The 18,164-nt window shown below is 43.2% G+C and overlaps 1 protein-coding gene across 1 annotated transcript in view; it reads left to right on the plus strand.

Annotated features, from left to right (window-relative positions):
- LOC120992104 (zinc finger protein 436-like) overlaps positions 1-17,100 on the plus strand; it is a 442,874-nt gene extending 425,774 nt beyond the window's left edge. The window contains exons 9-10 of the mRNA XM_040420873.1: positions 12,055-12,202; positions 15,437-17,100. Of these exons, the coding sequence (XP_040276807.1) occupies positions 12,055-12,202; positions 15,437-16,521 (1,233 nt within the window). The 3' untranslated portion in view covers positions 16,522-17,100. The remainder of the gene's footprint in view (positions 1-12,054; positions 12,203-15,436) is intronic.
- Positions 17,101-18,164: the final 1,064 nt, after the last annotated feature.

Consider the following 18,164-nt stretch of genomic DNA (forward strand, 5'->3'; position numbering starts at 1 on the left):
GGCCCATGGTCTGTAGCTCAGTAGTCCAGGTGGCTCCTTGGTCACAGGGCTGATGAGCTATGGTCTGTGGCTCAGTGTCCCCATCTCAGCGTCTTCTTCTGGTTACTCATGAAGACTGGCAGAGTCTTCCCCTCCAAGCACTGGTCCCTAACTGCAGAACACTAGGGGCTCTGACTGCTCTTCATATATACGATTTCCAGCTAGACTAGAACCTTCTAGTGGTCGGGTGGAGTGGAGAAATTTAGTAGAAACACATTCATTGTTACACTTTCTGTCTCTCATAGACTTACATTAGAGCTTCAATGATACTCAATGGCAATGACATAGCAATTTTTCCAGACAAAAACAAGTTTCTAGAGATAACAACAGAGCTAAACCAGACATTCAAAAGGTCAATCTGTCTGGTTTTGGTGGTAAACAAGTCTGGCTTTTCCCCTCCAAAACATACTCTTCTTTAAACCTTATGGTAGCTGTGGAAAATTACCAGCTTCTCATTCAAAGTCCCAAAAGTCTCTCAGTATTGATTAACCCTTTCCACAGAGCCTCGCAAATACAGTGCAAATGAACAGGATATACACTCACCTAAAGAATTATTAGGAACACCTGTACCACCACCCCACCGGGTACCACTCATCTCCACTACAAATAGGAAAAAGAGGCTACAATTTGCACGAGCTCACCAAAATTGGACTGTTGAAGACTCAAAAACTGCGAGGACAGAAACCACTGTCGACCCAGAACCAACAAACAGGCTAACGATGGCCCCAAGTGGGGCAATCCTCTCAGATATTGCCTCCTCATCTGGTACCTCACCTGTTGCAAACAATTCTTTTTTAGGCCTACCTCCGCCCAATACCTATATCCTGAGGGACCGCACCCAAATACAGTCCCAACCTGTCAAAAAATACTGACCTCATCGGAGGTTCAGCCTGTGATTCTTAATCTATCTGGGATAGATCTATCAGAGGTTGAACAGAAACTTTTGAGTAAAGGATTGTCTTTTGTGCCAACCACCCGTTTTTGTCTGTTTGATTGGATCAAAGATCTCAATCTGTTTGTGAGAAAACTGAGGTGGCGCAAGTTATTCTGCGCCTCCGACAAAAAGAGGAGCCTTGATCTCGGACTTGAACCTGGTGACCTTATGGGCTATGATGCCCTAATGGATCTACTGGACGACAATGATCGCCCTCCGGGTCAAGGCCCTTTTACGAGCCTCAGAAATAAAAGCACGAGGATGCCTCCCAAAACCTTGGGTGAGGCCCACATCGATCTATTTCTTAGATCAGTGATTAGGGACTTAGGGAACTTGGCACCCACACAAGCAGGCGGTATAAAAAATTACACACAGAAGGACATGGAAACATTACAAGATCTAAGCACCAACAAACAACTTGTTTTCAAACCCTCGGACAAAGGGGGGAATGTTGTTGTTATGTCCAGTGAGCAATATTGTGATATGTGTATGTCCCTCCTATCTGATAGGTCCAGCTATGAGCTGCTTAAGTCGGATCCAACTCAGATGTATGCGAGTGAACTATCTCAGTTTCTGCAGGAGGCCCTGGAGGGAAGACTCATTGACCGACGGGAATGTGACTACCTGGGATCACCAAATCCCCGGGTGGCCACCTTCTACTGTCTCCCGAAGATCCATAAGGGCACGGTCCCCCTCAAGGGCCGTCCAATTGTGTCTGGGATAGGGGGCCTTACAGAACATGTGGGCACCTATATAGACAAGATACTGCGTCCATTTGTCATATCTCTATCCTCATATCTCCTTGACACAAATGATTTGTTGAAACGTATAGACGGCATCTCATTGGACCCGGGTGTTTGGCTAGCCTCCATTGATGTGGAAGCTCTCTAAACCTCAATTCCACACAATAAGGGCCTGGCAGCGATCAAGTATTTTTTAGATACCAGATCAACTGACCTCAGGGATCACAATCATTTTGTGATCAGACTCCTGGATTTCGCCTTAAATCACAATTACTTTGTTTTCAATGGTCGCTTCTACCACCAGCTCAGGGGTATGGCGATGGGAAGCCCCTGTGCGCCGACCTACGCCAATTTGCTCCTGGGCTGATGGGAGGACACCATTGTTTTCACGGATGGAATGCAAAGATGGACCCGCCATATAATATCTTGGTCGAGGTTCATCGATGAAATCTTGTGATTCTGGTCAGGCACCCCGGAAGAATTTGATGGGTTCATGAAAGACCTGAATATTAATCATATAGGTCTGTTTTTCACCTATGAATTACAATCTAGATCAATCAACTTTCTCGACCTACAGATCAGTAAGGACAGGAGTAACACTTTAACAACCACTTTGTTCCGCAAATCCACCTCAACTAACAGTTTACTGAGGTGGGAGAGCTTCCACCCAAAGCCGCTTAAAAAGGATATCCCTAAAAGACAGTTTCTGCGCATACGCAGAAACTGTTCCGACTCAACTGAGTTCGACAAACAAGCTAACATTCTGTTCCATCGGTTCAAACAAAGGGGGTACTCAAAGGACTGTCTCTATGAGGCGTGGCACCATGCTAGATCTCTTGATAGATCAACTCTAGTCCACTCTGTAGAAAAGGGAAAAGCGTCAGATGATGTTATTAGAATCATAGGCACATACGACACTGAATCTTATCAGGTTCGTCAGATAATTGGACGCTACTGGTCTTTGCTTAAATCTGACTCTGACTTGACAGACCTTCTTCCGGAGCATCCCTCTATTACCTTCAGGCGGGGTCGTAGCATAGGGGACCAGCTGGTACACAGCCACTTTGAACCAACCCCCCTCCATTTTCCTGGTTAACGGATAGGAGAAATGGGACCCACAGATGTGGTAAATGTAAGGCCTGTTCTTTCATAGCTGTTGGCCAGTCCTTTTCCAATACCGAACAAAACCATACATACATGACCCGCGGCTTTGCCAATTGTAACACAACTGGCGTGGTCTATATGGCCCAGTGTAGATGTGGCCTCAGGTATATTGGTAAAACCTGTAGAGCGTTTAAAAAGAGGATTCTGGAACACGTCGGCGATATTCGCCACAAGCGTTATAAGCCTCTGTCTAGGCATGTGGTTCTTAAACATGGAGGAGACCCGAAAGCTATCAGCTTCCTTATGATAGAAACAATGAAACATTCCATTAGGGGAGGAGACATTGACACTATCCTGAGACAAAAAGAGTCAAAATGGATACATATGTTAAACACCATGTCACCTGCAGGATTGAACGAAAACATCGATTTCTCCTGCTTCCTCTAAGCCAGCCAAATACCATCTGACATGGGGTTGATATACATATCTAAGCGCAGTGTTAATCTGTAAAAGGGGGGGATTAGTGGCCATCCCTATAACACTGTTTTGCGCTTCTATTTACCCCGTGTATGGATCAATTTATATATATATATGGACTATTAACTCTATCCACTATGACATGACAAAGAATTCATTAATAGCGTTATTACACCTGCAGGATACCTATCCTATGAATATTATCCCTCCCAGTATCGATCCCATGAATATGATCCCTCCCAGCATTGTGTATCTGATGTGTATTTGTCCCATTTGCTGCCTCAACCCTATTCATTTTCGGCTTGTGCTCAGCGCACTTATTTCATGCAAACTGTCTGTTACTTACAAATCATGGTTGCATAAATCGGATGCAACACGGTTCTTTTTATATTTTATATTTATTATGATGAGTTTTGTTTATCTCACTGGGCCGGATTGACATCATGATAGAACAGGAGCGCCGCTAGCACCTAACTGTGCTTCACTATATTTGCCTAGCCACGTGATCGGAGGTGACCGGCAACGTCATTAGGCTGGGCCCTGACACTGGGCTGATGACGCTCCGCCGGCCAGACCATGTGATCGGGTCCTATCGGTGACGTCATCATTCATCGTTCTGATGCCGTCAGGTGGATATTACCTTACCAGGATTAATCTGACCTATATCAATGAGGCGCATTCTATGTGGGCGACACACGGCGCAATATAACATAAAACGTATTAAATATTGGAGTTGTCAGTCATCCAGTGTCACAACCAGACAGCTGAGAAGCTCTGACAGGAGCTTTCCAGATCCTCCTCCTTGAGTTTCTTTGTTTTGGTTAAGTTTCTCATCTCGTTAGTCTATCTCAGCTGTCATGCAGTTGGACTGATTGCTTCCCTTTAAGTTCCTCCCCATAATGCAGTAGTGTGCGGCTTATACAACTTCCTGGAGTGTGTGTGCATGCTGTTTCTATTCCTCAGTCCTCTGCAAGATAAGTGCTGTTCCTTTATTTGTGATTTTCTGTCTGCTGGATTTTCAGGTGACCCTGACTCCCTCCGTGTCTTGTGTAGGGAGCCGGTGGTCGTGTCCCCTCACTATTGTAGGGTCTTCAGGTATTAGATAGCCGAGGTACGTGGATATGCGCCCATCCACCTTTGGGGTGTTCGCATAGGCTGAGCAATTAGGGAGAGTGGCAGGTCTCATGTAGGGGTCTCCCTTTTGTTCCTTAGTTGTGGATCCAGTGAGTCATTAATTGTATTGCATTGTCTTGTTTCCTGTCATACTCAGTCCCGGGACAGTGCAGCGGTCTCTTTCTGTGCGCAGGGGTCTCAGTCGCTGTCAGCCCCTTCTGAGCAGGAGCCCATGCAGCTGGGGTTGATTGCCTCTGACAATAGAGGATTCAGCCCGCATGGGAGGGCTTGTTTTTGTTGTGGAGGTATAAATCATTTGGCAAATGTTTGTCCCTCTAGGAGATTCAGGCAGTCTTCTGGGAGTAATAAAGAAACAAAAAGGAAAAAATCTTTTAAAAATGTTCCGTCTGTTACTATTGGCAGGGTTGAGGCGGAAATTGAAGGTTTTCCGTTTGCTTGTAGTTCCCGTTTTGTCCTGCCTGCTAGGGTGGCGCTAGAGAGCAAGAGCATTTTTTGTGAGATTTTTGTGGATAGTGGAGCAGCTGTCAATCTCATTGATAATCAATTTGCAATAACTCATGGTTTCCAGGTATGCACTTTGGGAAAGGATATTCCTGTTTTTGCTATTGATTCCGCTCCACTTTCTCAGAAATCATTAAAGGGCATAGTTCACAATATCCGTTTAATTGTGAGTGATGCTCATGTTGAGGATGTGTCATGTTTCGTTCTTAGCGGTTTGCCTACTCCTCTAGTGTTGGGGCTACCCTGGCTCACTAAACATAACACCACCATTGATTGGCAAGCGAGGCAAATAAATGGTTGGAGTGACTTTTGCAGAGAGAATTGCCTCATGACATCTGTTTCTGAGGTTTCTACTAAGACTGTACCACCTTTCCTCTCTGAATTTTCGGATGTCTTCTCTGAGAGTGGAGTTCAGGATTTGCCCCCACACAGGGAGTACGATTGCCCTATTAATCTCATCCCAGGCGCCAAGCTGCCTAAATCTCGTTTATACAATCTTTCCCAACCTGAGAGGGTCGCTATGCGTGCTTATATCTCTGAGAGTCTGAGAAAAGGACACATACGACCCTCGAAGTCACCTGTTGCCGCTGGTTTTTTCTTTGTTAAGAAAAAAGATGGTTCTTTAAGACCTTGTCTGGATTTCAGGGAGCTGAACAGTATCACTATTCGTGACCCTTATCCGCTTCCTCTGATCCCGGACCTGTTTAACCAGGTTGTTGGGGCTAAAGTCTTTTCCAAATTAGACCTAAGAGGGGCATACAACCTGGTCAGGGTCAGAGAAGGAGACGAATGGAAGACGGCTTTCAATACCCCTGAGGGCCATTTTGAGAATTTGGTTATGCCTTTTGGTTTGATGAATGCCCCAGCCGTTTTTCAGCATTTCGTGAACAGCATTTTTTATCATTTAATGGGAAAATTTGTATTAGTGTATTTGGATGACATTTTGATTTTTTCTCCTGATTTCAAGACTCATAAGGAACACTTACGTCAGGTCTTGCTCATCCTGCGGGAGAATAAATTATACGCGAAACTGGAAAAATGTATGTTTGCGGTTCCAGAAATTCAATTTCTGGGGTTTCTTCTCTCCGCTTCTGGTTTTCGCATGGACCCCGAGAAGGTCCGCGCTGTGCTTGAGTGGGAGCTTCCTGAGAATCAGAAGGCGCTGATGCGTTTTTTGGGCTTTGCTAATTATTACAGGAAATTTATTTTGAATTATTCCTCTGTTGTTAAACCACTCACTGATATGACCAGAAAGGGGGTAGATTTTTCTTCCTGGTCGGTAGAGGCGCGTAAGGCCTTTTCTAATATCAAGGAGAGTTTTGCTTCCGCTCCCATCCTGGTACAACCTGATATTTCGTTACCCTTCATAGTTGAGGTTGATGCTTCTGAGGTAGGGGTGGGTGCGGTCTTGTCTCAGGGTACCTCTCCTCCCAAATGGCAACCATGTGCCTTTTTCTCGAAGAAACTCTCCTCCGCAGAGAGAAATTATGATGTGGGAGATAGGGAATTGTTGGCAATCAAGTTGCCTTTTGAGGAATGGCGCCATTGGCTAGAGGGAGCCAGACACCCTATTACCGTGTTTACTGACCATAAAAATCTGGCCTACTTGGAGTCAGCCAAGCGTCTGAACCCGAGACAGGCCAGATGGTCTTTGTTCTTTTCAAGGTTTAATTTTGTTGTCACGTTCCGCCCTGGGGTTAAGAATGTGAAGGCAGATGCCCTGTCACGTTGTTTTCCGGGAGGTGGGAATTTTGAAGACCCGGGTCCCATTTTGGCTGAAGGTGTGGTGGTCTCTGCTCTTTTTCCTGAATTGGAGGCAGAGGTGCAGGCAGCCCAGTCAGAGGCTCCTGATCTTTGTCCTCCTGGGAGGTTGTTTGTGCCTCTCGCTTTGAGACACAAGATTTTTAAGGAACACCGCGATACGGTCCTTGCTGGGCACCCGGGAGCAAGAGCCACACTGGATCTCATCGCTCGGAGATTCTGGTGGCCTGAGCTCGTAAGTCGGTTGAGGGTTTTGTGGCAGCTTGCGAGACTTGCGCTCGTGCCAAAGTCCCTCATTCACTGCCATCAGGTCCTCTCCTTCCCTTACCCATTCCTTCCCGTCCTTGGACACATCTGTCCATGGACTTCATAACGGACTTGCCTCGTTCCTCGGGGAAGACTGTGATTCTGGTGGTGGTGGACCGTTTTAGCAAAATGGTGCATTTCATCCCTTTTCCTGGTTTGCCCAATGCTAAGACGCTGGCGCAGGCATTTATTGACCACATTGTCAAATTGCATGGTATTCCTTCAGACATAGTCTCTGATAGGGGCACGCAGTTTGTTTCCAGATTCTGGAAGGCTTTCTGTTCTCGCTTGGGGGTTCGGTTGTCATTCTCTTCTGCTTTCCACCCGCAGTCGAATGGCCAGACAGAGCGCGTCAATCAGAATCTGGAGACATATCTGCGCTGTTTTGTGGCGGAGAATCAGGAGGATTGGTGTTCTTTTTTGTCCCTTGCTGAGTTTGCTTTAAATAACCGTCGTCAGAAGTCCTCTGATAAGTCACCATTTTTTGGTGCATATGGGTTTCATCCGCAGTTTGGGACTTTCTCGGGAGAGGGGTCTTCTGGTTTACCTGATGAGGACAGATTCTCCTCGTCTTTGTCATCTATTTGGCAAAAGATTCAGGATAATCTAAAGAGCATGAGTGAGAGATATAAGCGTGTGGCAGATAAGAGACTTGTGCCTGGTCCGGACCTGAATGTTGGTGATCTGGTGTGGTTGTCTACCAAGAATATCAAATTGAAGGTTCCCTCCTGGAAGTTGGGTCCTAGGTTTATTGGGCCTTACAAGATCCTGTCTGTCATCAATCCTGTTGCCTACCGTCTTGATCTTCCTCAGACTTGGAAGATCCATAATGTTTTTCATAAGTCCTTATTGAAACCTTATGTTCAACCTATTGTACCCTCGCCTTTGCCTCCTCCTCCGATTATGGTTGATGGAAATCTTGAATTTCAGGTGTCTAGGATTGTGGATTCTCGTCTTGTCCGCGGTTCCCTCCAGTACCTCGTTCATTGGGAGGGTTATGGTCCTGAGGAGAGGATGTGGGTCCCAGTGACGGACATTAAGGCCACTCGTCTCATCAGGGCTTTCCATAGGTCCCATCCTGAGAAGGTGGGCCCTGAGTGTCCGGAGTCCACTCGTAGAGGGAGGGGTACTGTCACAACCAGACAGCTGAGAAGCTCTGACAGGAGCTTTCCAGATCCTCCTCCTTGAGTTTCTTTGTTTTGGTTAAGTTTCTCATCTCGTTAGTCTATCTCAGCTGTCATGCAGTTGGACTGATTGCTTCCCTTTAAGTTCCTCCCCATAATGCAGTAGTGTGCGGCTTATACAACTTCCTGGAGTGTGTGTGCATGCTGTTTCTATTCCTCAGTCCTCTGCAAGATAAGTGCTGTTCCTTTATTTGTGATTTTCTGTCTGCTGGATTTTCAGGTGACCCTGACTCCCTCTGTGTCTTGTGTAGGGAGCCGGTGGTCGTGTCCCCTCACTATTGTAGGGTCTTCAGGTATTAGATAGCCGAGGTACGTGGATATGCGCCCATCCACCTTTGGGGTGTTCGCATAGGCTGAGCAATTAGGGAGAGTGGCAGGTCTCATGTAGGGGTCTCCCTTTTGTTCCTTAGTTGTGGATCCAGTGAGTCATTAATTGTATTGCATTGTCTTGTTTCCTGTACACCATCCGTGACATCCAGGGAGTCATACACACCCAATATGGGCGTTCACTGGGCACCTTACATCACAGGTCCACGCCCAATTGAGGCCTGGACAGGGATAGGCTGGATATGTCCGGCCCCTCCCACCATTAACTGTGTGTGGTTGATTTAAACAGGATAGGTTTTCCTACATGGCGACCTCACACACAGGACCAATGAGGCACCATTATCCGTGAGTTTTTTCTGAGTATTGGGGGTTCTTATTACCTGTTACAGGTTGGTGTCTATGGCCTTATTTGGCTTAGAATGCTGATTATTATTATTTTTTCTGCCCCCAACAGTGTGCACACGGACTACGGCTGGAGTGATACTGCTAACCCCATGAACAGTGTGGGGCCTCCTAGGCTGTATCCGGACATGCAAGTAGTATCTGGTTACTTGTTTGTTATCTCAGTGTCTATCACACATGGTATTGCACAGATGAGATTGTCTTAGAAGGTTGTCACTCCAATTATCTATCTGGGAACCACTTATGCTTGCATGAGTCGGTTTACCCTTGTTTGAGTCTGTACCTTATGCTCTATATCTACTATGGCAAGTGATTTACTCACCTTGTGCTTTTCAAAGGTCCTCTAATACGGTCGTTATATCTGACCTTCTCAAGCTATTTTATGAATGAACTGAATCGACCAGTAAATAATCTGGTCAAATTATGTCATCATAACTGAGGTGCCTGCTGACTGCTTCGCTACCTCTTACCGATGCCAAATAAACAGCATTGTACTAGAATATGTCCCCTGAGGAACCCGGCAATCAATTAGGGTGAAACGCGTTGGGACTTTGGCACCTGACTGTATGCCACCAATCTAGGAGGCAGTGCTCCTGGTGCCTAGCGTGTGTGTATATATCTTACTTATACACTAGCATGTACAAATGTGTACGGCTATTCTGAGTGTAATAATATCACACAATTATTCTGGTGTGTGAAGATTACACATTGATATCGTTTATCTGATGATATATATACTCATGGATAATCACACATGTGGTTGTCTGTAAACCTTGTATGACGTTATTCTTGCTAGCAATAGTCCACCCACGAGACGCAGCATCCACGGATGTGGGCGGTCTATTGCTCCTTATACTGTATTTTTCTTTCTTTTTGTTCTGTTTACCTAGAGTAGGCCCCCTAATAGGGATCCACCTGCATCATAGGGTTCATTTAGGACCCACCAGGAGGTTCCAGAACACGGGATCGTCCTTATCAGGGCGGCCATTCCATTCCTAGGCAGGGGTTCCAAGCCTAGGGCCAGGTATAGGGACAGATCAGTATCCATGACTGTCCACTTCGTCCATCATTTACCCATGGCATTGGACATTACAGCATCATCTCATGTCATCAAGGTTATAACTTTTTTTGTTCTTTTTCTATGTGTGTCTATGGGAGTTTGTTATTTTATGTATAAATTAGATTAAAAGCTATGTTTTACAACAGGTTGTACCCTGTGATTACAATACTGTTGAAGACTGGAAAAATGTTGCCTGGTCTAATGAGTCTTGATTTCTGTTGAGACATTCAAATGGTAGAGTCCGAATTTGGCGTAAGCAGAATGAGAACATGTATCCATCCTCTGATGGCTACTTCCAGCAGGATAATGCACCATGTCACAAAGCTCGAATCATTTCAAATTGGTTTCTTGAACATGACAATGAGTTCACTGTACTAAACTGGCCCCCACAGTCACCAGATCTCAACCCAATAGAGCATCTTTGGCATGTGGTGGAACGGGAGCTTCGTGCCCTGGATGTGCATCCCTCAAATCTCCATCAACTGCAAGATGCTCTCCTATCAATATGGGCCAACATTTCTAAAGAATGCTATCAGCACCTTGTTAAATCAATGCCACGTAGAATTAAGGCAGTTCTGAAGGCAAAAGGGGGTCCAACACCGTATTAGTATGGTGTTCCTAATAATTCTTTAGGTGAATGTATATAGAAACATAGAATGTGTCGGCAGATAAGAACCATTTGGCCCATCTAGTCTGCCCAATATATCTGAATACTATGAATAGCCCTTGGCCCTATCTTATATGAAGGATGGCCTTATGCCTATCCCATGCATGCTTAAACTCCTTCACTGTATTTGCAGCTACCACTTCTGCAGGAAGGCTATTCCATGCATCCACTACTCTCTCAGTAAAGTAATACTTCCTGATATTACTTTTAAACCTTTGCCCCTCTAATTTAAAACTATGTCCTCTTGTAGCAGTTTTTCTTCTTTTAAATATTCTTTCCTCTTTTACCTTGTTGATTCCCTTTATGTATTTAGCAGTTTCTATCATATCCCCTCTGTCTCGTCTTTCTTCCAAGCTATACATGTTAAGGTCCTTTAATCTTTCCTGGTAAGTTTTATCCTGCAATCCATGTACTAGTTTAGTAGCTCTTCTCTGAACTCTCTCCAAAGTATCAATATCCTTCTGGAGATATGGTCTCCAGTACTGAGCACAATACTCCAGATGAGGTCTCACTAGTGCTCTGTAGAGCGGCATGAGCACCTCCCTCTTTCTACTGGTAATGCCTCTCCCTATACACCCAAGAATTCTGCTACCATTTCCTGCTGCTCTATGACATGGTCTGCCTACCTATAAGTCTTCTGAAATAATGACCCCTAAATCCCTTTCCTCAGATACTGAGGTTAGGACTGTATTACTGATTTTATATTCTGCTCTTGGGTTTTTACGTCCCAGGTGCATTATCTTGCACTTATCAACATTAAATTTTAGTTGCCAGATTTTTGACCATTCCTCTAGTTTTCCTAAGTCCTTTTCCATTTGGTGTATCCCTCCAGGAACATCAACCCTGTTACAAATCTTTGTGTCATCAGCAAAAAGTCACACCTTACCATCGAGGCCTTCTGCAATTTCGCTGATAAAGATATTAAACAATATGGGTCCCAGAACAGATCCCTGAGGTACCCCACTGGTAACAAGACCATGGTCTGAATATACTCCATTGACTACAACCCTCTGTTGTCTGTCCCTCAGCCACTGCCTAATCCATATCATAACATATAAAATGCAAAAAACTTCACAGTACCCCTGCTCCAGGGCACTACATTTGTACTGTATAATCAGTCCATGTAAATTACCCTAAAGAACCAGCATGTTGGATTAATGCTTATCTACTCCGAACCAGCATTGGAAGCTGATCTTCCTTCACTGAAACAACCTGAATCATGTCTAGCCATGCTTAATATACAAGTGAATGAGGTTCTGCTTCTAGGAGCCTTGCAGCCATTTAGCTCAGATAACAACTTACTTCATGTTATTTTTGGTTGTCATGATAATGAACGTTTTTTTTTATGCCCCTCTAGAACTTCTCATGCAACTTCTTCGACTGTCTTGTGACTTTTACAATATTTTCTTCAACAGCTTTTGAATCGGAGTAAAGATCAGAACAATATTAATGCTGCAAAGACATATGTGAGGGGTGATGACCGATGTAAGGAAGACATTCTTAAAAAGACATATTGGGGTGGTGATGACCAGTGTAAAGACATTCCTACAGATAACAGCTCAGGTGAGCCCGCATGATGAAGAATTTAACATTTATTCTGTTAATTAAAATAATGCATATTTTACTTCTAGTATTTTCATAGGTACCCCCAACTTGGGTACACTTCTTGGGTACATTCTATTCTAGGATTTCAAGGAATTAAATGAAATTGAAATGAAATCCTTCTATTGGGCCAACCGTATATGTGTATTCACTGAGGTGAGAGGAGAAAACCACTTCCAGATATCTTAAATGTATATGGGGGTCTTAAGAGAAGCAATATTGTAGTTAGGTGATTAATGACAGCTGGGGAGAGGGACCGGAGGAGGTTTGAGGAAATAGGATCAGAGAAGAAGAGAGGAGCTTGGAAACATTTTCTTTTGTTATAGGGTCAAATGATAAGAAAGAACAAGAGGAATATGTGGGAGAGAGAGGGATCGATGCTGGTTGTGGAGTGGGAGATTATTACCTGTTATCAATCTTATCTTTGTGTTTCAATAGTATTTATTGGATTATTTTTTCAATAATAAGGTGTACAGTAAAATGTACTTAATACAGGGGACTTGGAGTCCAGTTATTTGTACATTCCAACATATAAAATAAAATAAAAATTAAATAAAACAAAAAGACACACATAAAATAAGAATTAAATAAAAGGGAAGCGTCAGGAAATCAGGGGTATTAGACTTATACTTACAAGGTACATAGGTCTGGTGTCAGGAGGCGATCAAGAGTAGAAAGATTCATCACTGCATAACCCCCCTTCAGTGTACAGTACATCCATGACAAATTATCAGAGCCCCCTATAAAGGGAGAGGTCGATAGAGTGTGAAGAGGACGACCAGGGCTCCCAGACTCTTTCAAACAAAGCAAATGTATCTGAGCGAATTGCCGACATCCTTTCAGATTGGTATATCTTGTTGACTCTATCAATTACTGCTTGATAGCTTAGTGACAAGGAACGCCACTGGGAGGCAATGTAGATTCTAGCCGCAAGCAGGATAAATTGGGTCAATTTGAATTTGGCATTTGTTAATTTCGACGGCTTGTCGCCAAGTAGCAGGACCGAGGGTGTGGGGAGGAGGACGCACCCCAGTAGAGAAGAGAGCAGGTCACAGATGCGTCCCCATAGCCTGGCCACCACTGGGCAAGTCCACCAGGTATGGAGCATCGTGCCCTCCTCATCACATCCCCGAAAGCAAGTAGAGGGAACCTCTGGGTAAAAGCGATGTAATTTGGCTGGTACTAAATACGTCCGGTGATCAATCTTATCTTTGAGCCAGGCCAGGTATTGAGCACAGAGATCAGCGATGGGCACATGCACATTAGGGTTGAGGAGGGAGTGAAAAGTATAAAAGATTTGTTTTGGTTTATTTGTCCTGGCAGTTCCCTGGTATTCACCCTTTAACCCTTGTACAGGGATCTGGACTTCGCGGCAATGAACCAACCAGGTCACTACCTAGTGGAGTATTCTTGGTGTAGTTGGCTGCTGACCCACAAGGGTGTGAAGTATCATGGGAGCAGGCAAAAGATGTGGTCTAAATACAGTCCAGAGTCTGGGCAGGTTGAGTACGTGCATAATCTAGATAGCAATTCCTACCTCGGGGCAAGCAGCATCATCTCAGCATTTTGGTTCACTAATCACTTGTTTTTTGTCTCCTGTGACATTCTGTGATGTAAATGTTACGTCCATATGTATTTGCTTTATTTAAAATGATAAACTTTTGAAATAGAAGCGTCTGGTGACAGACAGACTGCACCATGACCCTATGAAGACGCTGGTTTCAACACAGAAGTGGAAAACTGGAAGAGAACAGCTTGTTGGCCTTACATTATGAACTAATGGTGCTTGCTCAAAGGTCTACTGTTAAGGTGCATTGACATGTGGCGACTGAGCAGGCAATTATTGGGAACAAGGTTTATACTAAACTTCATTTCTGATGATTGGACAGACAATTGTGTGGTGCAAATCTGCCTTCAGATTGTGATCTACTTTGCCACCACTGTTTTAGTTAATAATTCAGTTGTTTTGCTATTTGTATGGAATGTTTTAATACAGAAATGTTATAAAATATCAAAATAATTTTAACCCCTTAATGACCACTGATATGACTTTTTACAGCTGTCATTAGTGTGTTTTTTATTCTAGGCCACCATAAAAAGGCAACCTAGAATAAGCGCTGCATGGATCTTTTTTACAGCAGAGAGCAAGGGCTCAGCGCTCTGGACCAGCGGAGGTGCCAATCCGAGCCGCTTAATCCCTTAGATGAAACAGACAATTAGTGATGCCAATTTACAATAGTGATGCTGCGGACAATAGCATTTAAGTGGTTCAGAGAGTGGTAGCTCCCTCTGTCTCCCATCAGTACCCTGCAATGTCTTTGATGGCATCTGGGAAACTAATGAAGGCCCCAAGCCTGCCTGAAATATTCCTAGCAGGCTGCAACTCTCTGACGCCTGCTGGTTACAGTCAGTATAGCACTGACAGGATAATTCATGCACTGTATTAGAAATACAAATGTATTATAGACGCGATCATAGGATCACCTATTAAAGTTCCCTTATGGGACTAGTAAATGTTTAAAAAAAATGTAAAAAAAAATGCATTTTTTTCCATTGAAAAAAGCTTTTCAATGGAAACAATTGCAAAAATAAAATACTGTCTACATATTTGGTATTACCGAATCCGTAATTAGCGGCACTACATAATTAATATGTCATTTATCCTGTATTGTGAACACCATCAAAATCTATGCTGGAATTGCTATTTTTTTTCTTATCCTTCACAAAAAAAAAACAAAAAGTGTTATGTACCCCAAAATATCGTTGAAAAGTACAAGTTATCCTGAAAAAAATCAAGACCTCATGAAAGTAAATGTTAAAAGAAAAGCTATATATATTTGGTATCACTGTGTTCGTACTGACCCAGTGAGTAAAATTATAATGTTATTTATGCCAAAAGATAAAAATTCTGGGGCATTATTACTTTTTCTTATCCACCCGAGAAAGAGTTAATACATTTAAATCTGTAAGTAATGTGTACCCCAAAATGATGGCATTAAAAACTACAATTTGATCCACAAAAAACAAGCCCTCATATGATTACTTCGACAGAAAAATAGAAAAGCTATAGGTCTTGGAATGCGACGATGGAAAAAATAAAAAAATTGCTTGGTCATCAAGACCAAAACGTAGAAAAGGGGAAGGGGTTAATCTTATAGAATTCAAAAATAATATGTTCAGTTTTATTATTGGCAGATAACTGTACCAGGAATACAAAGGACCATTTCATATCTTCAGATTCTAAAGCCAATGATCTTGGTGTCACACAAGACAAATTTGAAGAGCATTACATTATCCCAGATGTACCCTCAGCCGTTCACTGCAAAGATCTATCATCTGATCCTTCTAAACATCTTATATCTTCTGATTCATCACAGACTGTTAGGCAAAATATAACTCACAGAAAGGGTGTTGTACGTCAAAGAAGTCAGTCAAAGAAAAAGACTTTTTCATGTTCAGAATGTGGGAAATATTTTCCTTCTAATTCAGGTCTTGTCATACATCAAAGAAGTCACACAGGAGAGAAGCCATTTTCATGTTCAGAATGTGGGAAGTGTTTTACTCAAAAATTAAATCTCATCATACATCAAAGAAGCCACACAGGAGAGAAGCCATTTCCATGTTTAGTATGTGGGAAATGTTTTCCTTCTAAATCAAATCTCACCATACATCAAAGAAGTCACACAGGAGAGAAGCCATTTTCATGCTCAGAATGTGGGAAATGTTTGACCAGGAAATCAGATCTTGTTGGACATCAGAGAATTCACACAGGAGAGAAACCATATTCATGTTCGGAATGTGGTAAATGTTTTACTTTGAACTCAAATCTTCTTCAACATGAAAGAAGTCACAAAGGGGAGCAGCCTTTTTCATGTTCAGAATGTGGGAAATGTTTTACTCAGAAATTGAATCTCATCATACATCAAAGAACTCACACAGGAGAGAAGCCATTTTCATGTTCAGAATGTACAAAATGTTTTAGCAGGAAATCAGATCTTGTTAGACATCAGAGAATTCACACAGGGGAGAAACCATATTCATGTTCAGAATGTGGGAAAAGTTTTTGTGTCAAATCCATTCTTGTTACACATCAGAGAATTCATACAGGGAAGAAGCCATTTTCATGTTCAGAATGTGGGAAATGTTTTACATTAAAAGCACATCTTCTTCAACATGAAGGAAGTCACACAGGGGAGAAGCCTTTTTCATGTTCAGAATGTGAGAAATCTTTCTTACGAAAAGCATGTTTTGTTGAACATAAAAAGATTCACACGGGATGACAACCTCGGATTCTGTCCATGATGATCACAAGTTTGTGGCTCTCCATTACACACCGCCGACCCCCTCTAGGTCGTCCAACCCCTTTGACCCCACTAAATTGCTTATTTGGTTTGTTACTGGATAAACAATGGTCCCATTTACACCCACATTTTTTGAGAGAAACGTTATTCTTGAGCTGAAGCGGGTGGACTCCCAACTATTGTTAAATGGAAGTCCATAATCAATGCTATAATACCACTTGAGCAAACCATCTATAAATGCAGAAAATACCATAAAGTATGAGGGGGGCATAGTGTAGTTAATCTCTCACTCTATACTCGCCTCAAACCTTTTAAGTCCATCAGGACTTCTCTCTCGCACATCTCATCCTTGAAGGTGGTGTTCATCCTCTACTATAGTCATCTTGCTATGTTCATTCCAATATCCACACATATGTTGGTTTTCCTACCATTATTTCTATCTACATTTATAGGCCTGTGCTCCTGCATTCCACATGAAATCTATGCTGTGTTTAGCATACATATATTGTGCATATTTGTCTTCTACAGGGGGTACTTGCTTGTGTAATTGTGCTTGGATGTGTATGGTATGGCACTATATTTTTGCCTTTGCCTTGCATTGTATTACTTGTTCAATCAAACTAGTTTAAAAAAAATGAAACTTGTAGAAAAATTAGGTCTTAGTGCATAGTCATCCATGTTGTCCTAAGCAGCCATCTTACAGCTATTTCAACAAAGAACTTTGTTTAAAGCAACTTGTCTCTCAGCTATGAATTCTGTAGAGAATAGGATTCTTCGGTAATCAATTATGGGACATGGCTTCTAATGGATGTAGCCAAGTACACTGCTCAAAAAAATAAAGGGAACACACAAATAACACATCCTAGATCTTAATTAATTAAATATTCTTCTGAAATACTTTGTTCTTTACATAGTTGAATGTGCTGACAACAAAATCCCACCAAAAAAAAAAAATGGAAATCAAAATTTTTAACCCATGGAGGTCTGGATTTGGAGTCACCCTCAAAATTAAAATGGAAAAACACACTACAGGCTGATCCAACTTTGATGTAATGTCCTTAAAACAAGTCAAAATGAGGCTCAGTAGTGTGTGTGGCCTCCATGTGCCTGTATGACCTCCCTACAACGCCTGTGCATGCTCCTGATGAGGTGGCGGACGGTCTCCTGAGGGATCTCCTCCCAGACCTGGACTAAAGCATCTGCCAACTCCTGGACAGTCTGTGGTGCAACGTGACGTTGGTGGATAGAGCGAGACGTGATGTCCCAGATGTGCTCAATTGGATTCAGGTCTGGGGAACGGGCGGGCCAGTCCATAGCATCAATGCCTTTGTCTTGCAGGAACTGCTGACACACTCCAGCCACATGAGGTCTAGCATTGTCTTGCATTAGGAGGAACCCAGGGCCAACCACACCAGCATATGGTCTCACAAGGGGTCTGAGGATCTCATCTCGGTACTTAATGGCTGTCAGGCTACCTCTGGCGAGCACATGGAGGGCTGTGCGGCCCTCCAAAGAAATGCCACCCCACACCATTACTGACCCAATGCCAAACCGGTCATGCTGGAGGATGTTGCAGGCAGCAGAACGTTCTCCACGGCGTCTCCAGACTATGTCACGTCTGT

The sequence above is a fragment of the Bufo bufo genome, chromosome 2 (assembly GCF_905171765.1).
Source record: "Bufo bufo chromosome 2, aBufBuf1.1, whole genome shotgun sequence".
In the NCBI taxonomy this organism is placed as follows: domain Eukaryota; kingdom Metazoa; phylum Chordata; class Amphibia; order Anura; family Bufonidae; genus Bufo; species Bufo bufo.